A 7,251-nucleotide genomic window follows, 5' to 3' on the forward strand; every position below is an offset into this window, starting at 1 on the left:
TTCTGCTGCCTTGCATTTTATTTTGATATTGTATTTATTGTGTGTAAAATTTGTGTTTTTTCAAATAGGAAATTGTTATTTACGTTTATTGTAAATTGAAGAATATCTTCTTTGAATTTGTTTGTAAAAAAGGGGCAGAGACTATAAGATTCCTTCTTCTTCTGCTACCTTTCATTTAATTTAATTTGTGATTTGTGTTTTGTTGTATGTTGAATTTGTGTTGTTTTTAAATGAATAAACTTTAAATTAATAATAAAAAAAACTAATAATGTTTTCACCGCCACTACGAACATGGAATGTCCGAGTCTGCATTTTACTGTCTCTTGATAAGGTTCTGTTAAATGTAGCCAACTTATGACAGTTCACATCTTGCTTTGTTTTGTTTTTCTCTACGACATGATCGTCTTTACATTCTGCCATTATTATTGCTCTTTGTTCTGCCCATTGTGTCGTCTTCTGTGTTTTGCCAGCCTACACCTCTTCTTCATTAGTAAACAAAGCAACCACAGACAAAAGAAGCAATTCTGCCCCCAGCGGCTGATGTATTGCATTGCAGTTACAAATGAACATTTATGTGGATTGATAATACCCATAATCGATAATAAAAATCTGTGTTGATTGATTTTTTCAGTCAATGTAATCGATTACGTTGACTAAATGTTGCATCACTAGTGTGGCCAAGACAAAAGGTGACCATTGCCGTATTAAAAAAAACTCATAAAAAAGCAATCAGTAGTTTATGCAAATGCTGTTTTATAAGCATTTGTAATGTTGTCACTTTTGCACTGTACTGCTACCTGTAGCACTTCCACTGCAGCGTTGGGCACATCCTGCCAGCCGGTTTGGATGTTATCAGTCCATTAAATGGACGTTATTAGTAGTTATCAGTCCCATAGAATGGCTTCAAACTGTCCCGACTGTGCCCCCTAGTGGGTTACCAGTGCCATATACTGTATGGTGGAATGCAACAATCTGCTACCGCCGGAGTCCGGTCTACCGGTCCATGTCATTTTCTCTAAAATTAAACTTAGTGGTTTTATGCCTCATACTAACCAGCTGACAGTCTGAAGCCATTCTATGGGACTGATAACGGCTAATAACGTTCATTTAATGGATGATAACATCCGAAGCGAGTGCATCCTGCATGAATTTCAATTTATTGTAGAATACCGGCGTAATGCAAAATTGATTGCAGTGTAAAGGTTTATAAAACATTTGCATTAATCAAAATTAAATTGCAGCCAACTTCTTAGGTCCACTCAGATTAGCCGTTAGCTTCTCAACCTGATCAGATTTAACCTTTTTTCTCTAAACAGAGGTCATTCAAAACACTATCTACTACAGGTAGGATGATATATGTTCACAACTTTTCCATAGGAACACAGTTCAAAAGATACAAATCATTCCTTTAACCATCTTAAAAAAACAAAAAATTCATAAACTGTAAAAAAAAAAAACAAAAAAAAAACAGAAGGCTCTCAAAATGAATTTCATCAAAGAATCCACAATAATCCAAGGGCAATGACCTACGACTGAAACAGAATGGGCCTGATGTTCTGGCTCCCAGGAGACAATCAGGAACAAAATGTATAACTCACAGTGAAACGGTAAAGCTAGCATTGTTGTTAGCATGTTAAAGGATGTTGGCATTCCTAAGATCAGCACATCTGGCCTCAGATTTATTTTACCCAGAGTTCATTTTTAGCTGTTAAAACCGATTCTTACTGTGAGCTCTCAAACAGTCTGGACAGGATGTTGGAGATGACGGGCAGGTCCGTCATGACTGCTGTGGTCAGCACCTGTTCAGGATAACAACACACACACTATCAGTTCATTTCATCATTAAACCCAGAAAAGGTTAGCAGCGCAAAGTATGTGGATGTAAATACACACATCAGATCATTTTAAACAAAGAAAGACTCACGGTACTGGGCCCTTCAACTGCTCGACCAGGTTTCAGGGCACCACCTGCCCCTGGTTTAAGACCCAGGATCCAAACTAAATGCTGGAAGAGAAAAATCAGCAGGTGAAGGAGAGTTTAAAAACAAGTCTAAGGAGATCTCAGCTAAGAATATGTTAAAACTACTTTTATCTATCAAATTATGATTGATCTTATAAACACTTTAAAATGACACTTATTTTCTAAACACTTTAAAATGACACTTATTTTCTAAATTCTGAACAAAGAAAACACAAAATCTACTTAACCAAATTCAAAACTTTACCAGATTATTTATTACCTGAAAGATATGATTGTAAAGGGTTACACATGTACAAATGTGTTGAATGTTCCTTGTGTAGTTACAAAATGTGCTCAATGTTGTGTTCAAAGAAAAAAACTGTTTTGGTAACAAAGCTTTGCAGTACCTGGAGAGTAGCCAACACCAGCTGCCAGGAGGTGCCCAGCACGGCCCCGTGGCAGTGAGCTAGGTTCAGCAGCGTTCGCATACACTGGATATTTTTGGCAGTCAGCTGAAAAAGAGATTATTTATGTTAGGATTTAATGCTTATACTGCTGGGTATTTAGCAGACACACCTGTCCAGAGCAAACAGAACTCATTTTCTGACTTAATAATAAAGATTAGATCTGGTTTCAATTCTAAGAAGTGCAGAAACAACAAGGTGAAAGGTCTTTAAACCTAATGTTAAAGTTATGACTAGAAAATGTGGTAATATTCCTGCAGGGAAATCTCTGATTACAGTATAATTATTCCACGGACAAGGTCACAACCACCGTGAAGATATTCTGAAATGTTATTTCCCTCAGGGGAAATTTAGATGCATGAGCACACCTCACCTGCTCCTGGTAAGTGGCCCTTACCTTGATAGAGCCCTCTGAGATGCAGCTTTTGATCGTGGCTGTTGTCTTTAATTCGCACATTAGCAACGACAACAGCCTTGTAAACTAATTGGTTTTCATTTTTATTTTACCCGTGAGCATGTATGAATGTAGTTTCCCAGCAAACTTCATACGGGAGAGATTTCATTGAAAAAAGCAACAACTTTTTTTCAGACCATATTTACTCACGCTGCTATGTAAAACACTGATAATCCACAATTGGAAGTTTTTTTAAATAGGATGAGAACAATAATGTAAATTTGGTTTTTATTATTAAAAATTCATGTCGTGTTATTTTGCTGAAATATCCACAGATCTTGTGGAAAGATTTATTACCATGATCACTGCATATGTCCATATATGAACTGTAAATGTTCCTACACAAAACAATCAGTACACAAAACACAACCCTTATTCCAATAAAGTTGTCTAAAACAAATAAAAACAGAATTTGATGATTTGCAGATTATTTTCAACCTATATTCAATTGAATGCACTACAAAGACAAGATATTTAATGTTCAAACGTTATTTTTTATATATATACATTTTTTACAAATATTCACTCGTTTTAAATTTGATGCTGCAACACGTTCCAAAACATCTGGGACAAACAGGTTCATTGGAAACACGTGAGTGTCAGGATCGGGTATAAAGGGAGCATCCCTGAAAGGCTCAGTCATGTCAGTCAAGCAAGGATGGTGTGAGGTTCACCACTTTGTGAACTGCATGAGCAAAGAGTCCAACAGTTTAAGAACGTTTCTCAATGTACAACTGCAAGGATTTTATTGATTTCATCATCTACAGTCCATAATATCATCAAAAGTTTCTGAGAATCTGAACAAATCTCTACAAGTTAGCAGCAAGACTGAAAACCACCATTGAATGTCCATTACCTTTGACCCCTCAGGCAGCACTGCATTAAAAACATCATTCTGTAACAGATATTAACACATGGGCTCAGGAAGACTTCAGAACACCACTGTCAGTGAACACAGTTTATCTACATCTACAAGTTAAAGCTCTATCATACAAAAACAAAGCCAGATATCAACAAAACCCAGAAACACTGCTGGCTTCTCTGACCTGAGCTCATCTGAGATGGACTGACTCAAAGTGGAAAAGTGTCCTGTGGTCTGAAGAGTCCACATTTCTAACTGTTTTCAGAGATCATGGACGTGGTGTCCTCCAGGAAAAAGACAAAAAGGACCGTCTGGATTGTTATCAGCGCATAGTTCAAAAGCCAGCCTCTCTGATGGTATGGGGGTGTATTAGTGCCCAACTGTCACATCTGTGAAGGCTCCATCAATGCTGAATATTACATCCAGGTTTTGGAGCAACATATGCTGCCATCCGAGCCATGTCTTCATCAGGAACGTCTCTGCTGATTTCAGCAAAACAATGAAGACACATTCTGCACGTGTTCCAACAGCGTGGCCTCATAGTTAAAGAGGGCAGGTTCTAGAATGACCTGCCTACAGTCCACACCTGTCTCCCATTGAAAATGTGATCCAAAAAGGGATCCATGATTAGTTGTAACATTAGACTTTATTTGATAAACATATTTTAACTGTAAAATATATCAAGAGGTAGTCACTTCAAATGGTCTTCCAACAGTCTTGAAGGAGTTCCCAGAGATGTTTAGCACTTGTTGGCTCTTTTGCCTTAACTCTGCGGTCCAGCTCACCCCAAACCATCTCGATTGGGTTCAGGTCCGGTGACTGTGGAGGCCAGGTCATCTGGCGCAGCACCCCATCACTGTCCTTCTTGGTCAAATAGCCCTTACACAGCCTGGAGGTGTGTTTGGGGTCATTGTCCTGTTGAAAAATAAATGATGGTCCAACTAAACACAAACTGGATGGAATAGCATGCCACTGCAAGATGCTGTGGTAGCCATTCAGTATGTCTTCAATTTTGAATAAATCCCCAACAGTGTCACCAGCAAAGCACCCCCACAGCATCACACTTCCTCCTCCACGCTTCACGGTGGGAACCAGGCATGTAGAGTCCATCCGTTCACCTTTTCTGTGTCGCACAAAGACACAGTGGTTGGAACCAATGATCTCAAATTTGGACTCATCAGACCAAAGCACAGAGTTCCACTGGTCTAATGTCCATTCCTTGTGTTCTTTAGCCCAAACAAGTCTCTTCTGCTTGTTGCCTGTCCTTAGCAGTGGTTTCCTAGCAGCTATTTTACCATGAAGGCCTGATTCACAGAGTCTCGTCTTAACAGTTGTTCTAGAGATGTGTCTGCTGCTAGAACTCTGTGTGGTATTGACCTGTTTTCTAATTTGAGCTGCTGTTAACCTGCCATTTCTGAGGCTGGTGACTCAGATGAACTTATCGTCCACAGCAGAGGTGACTCTTGGTCTTCCTTTCCTGGGGCGGTCCTCATGTGAGCCAGTTTCTTTGTAGCACTTGATGGTTTTTGTGACCGCACTTGGGGATACTTTCAAAGTTTTCCCAATTTTTCAGACCGACTGACCTTCATTTCTTAAAGTAATGATGGCCACTCGTTTTTCTTTACCTAGCTGCTTTTTTCTTGCCATAATACAAATTCTAACAGTCTATTCAGTAGAACTATCAGCTGTGTACTGTTTCCACATTCTGCACAACACAAATGATAGTTCCAATCCCATTTATAATGCCAGAAATCCCACTTATTAAACCTGACAGGGCACACCTGTGAAGTGAAAACCATTTCAGGTGACTACCTCTTGAAGCTCATCAAGAGAATGCCAAGAGTATGTGAAGCAGTAATCAAAGCAAAAGGTGGCTACTTTGAAGAACCTTTCACACTTTTTTGTTAAGTATATAAATCCACGTGATGCCTTCAGTGTGAATCTACAATTTTCATAGTCATGAAAATAAAGAAAACTCTTTGAATGAGAAAGTGTGTCCAAACTTTTGGTCTGTACTGTATGTGTACGCCAACTACACCATGTGTTTCACCGATCACAACCTGAATGGTCTTTCCTCTTTGCTGCTACGAACTGTCAAACATGACATGAGTTTCTCCAGAAAGCAAACTTGGACTCATCGGGCCACAGAACACGTGTCCACTTGTCTTTCTGTTCATCTTAGAAAAGCTCACATCCTAACGAGTCTTGAGGGCTTCTTGCCTTCGCGTAATAAAATTTGAGGTTAAATTTAGGTTGCAAAGGTGGACTGTTGGTGGTCCTAAAAGCCTGAATGACTTTATTGATCACAGCTGAATGATGGTTTCTGTTGCAAGGCTGCCTGGGGGCTCAAACCTCATACTGAGCTTTCAAACGTAATTTCCAGTCTTTTTTCCCTTGTCATCTTAAATCTTTATTCTTTTTTTTAATATATAATTTTCTTATTTTACACATACAAATGTTTATAAAATCATGTCTTCCAGTCTAGAATATTTTTGGTTTAATAAAGAACCTAAGTTTAAAATAAACTGGTTAGCAATGACTCATCGTTCCTTGGAAGAACTGAGACTTTAGTGGATCCTCCATTTTACCCGTCTTTGACACACTCACCACATAATCTGCTGATTGTTGAATCATCCACAATCTTCTTAGATGAATACTTGGTGAACTTCTTGGTCTTTTTAGAAGCTGTCCTAGCATTATTTGAGTATCTTTTCTAGCATTTAAATCTAATCGGTCAGTGAAAACATTACAAATCATTTGTGTTAAATAAGACTACAAGAAAATGAAGAAAATACACAGGTGCATTTTTACTTTATGCTTTTTAAAAACCCCTACAGAAAGAAATAGTTATAAATTTGTTTAGTTTTATTTAACCTGATTTGACCCTGAATTGTCTTGAATTAAATTGGGCTGTTTTGTGCTCATGATCTTTGTGGAATCTTACGAACATAAACAATTATTTTGGCATCATTTGTATTGTAAAAAATATGCAATGTTCTTTACCCTTTACCTGTTCAGATCTAACACCAGTTAATAATAATGACATGTGAATGTTTGAGTGAGCCACACAAAACCATCCGGACACAGCTATGGACTGATTAGTTTTTGTTTTGATCTGCCTCCGACAGGCATCAGCTAAACAATGCCCAGAACCAAGAAACACATCAAATAACCAGCCTCTTTGCATCCTGACCCCGCCTCATGACATATGTTAAAGGGGCAGGCTGTCTCTACACGGAGTCAAAATGTCAGACATTATTCCTCACGCTAATGTTTAATCACGGTTCTTATACAGAGGGTAAAATAAGTATTGAACACATCACCCTTTTTCTCAGTAAATATATTACTAGAGGTGCTAATGACATGAAATTTTCACCAGATGTTGGTAACAACCCAAGTGATCCATACATRCAAAGAAATCAAACCATAAATGTCCAGAAATGAAGTTATTTGTAATAATGTGGAATGGCACAGGGAAAAAGTATTGAACACACTTACTGAAATTTATCTG

At 38.2% G+C, this 7,251-nt stretch overlaps 1 protein-coding gene across 2 annotated transcripts in view; it reads right to left on the reverse strand.

The window, feature by feature from the left end:
* The window catches only part of mon2 (MON2 homolog, regulator of endosome-to-Golgi trafficking), a gene marked incomplete in the record, with an annotated part of 79,098 nt that overhangs the window by 27,750 nt on the left and 44,097 nt on the right, over positions 1-7,251 (reverse strand). For both annotated transcript variants that reach the window (XM_014025240.1, XM_014025241.1), the window contains 3 exon segments: positions 1,726-1,799; positions 1,925-2,005; positions 2,368-2,472. In XM_014025240.1, coding sequence (XP_013880694.1) covers positions 1,726-1,799; positions 1,925-2,005; positions 2,368-2,472 — 260 coding nt within the window.

This window comes from Austrofundulus limnaeus, unplaced genomic scaffold (genome assembly GCF_001266775.1).
Source record: "Austrofundulus limnaeus strain Quisiro unplaced genomic scaffold, Austrofundulus_limnaeus-1.0 Scaffold463, whole genome shotgun sequence".
Taxonomy (NCBI): domain Eukaryota; kingdom Metazoa; phylum Chordata; class Actinopteri; order Cyprinodontiformes; family Rivulidae; genus Austrofundulus; species Austrofundulus limnaeus.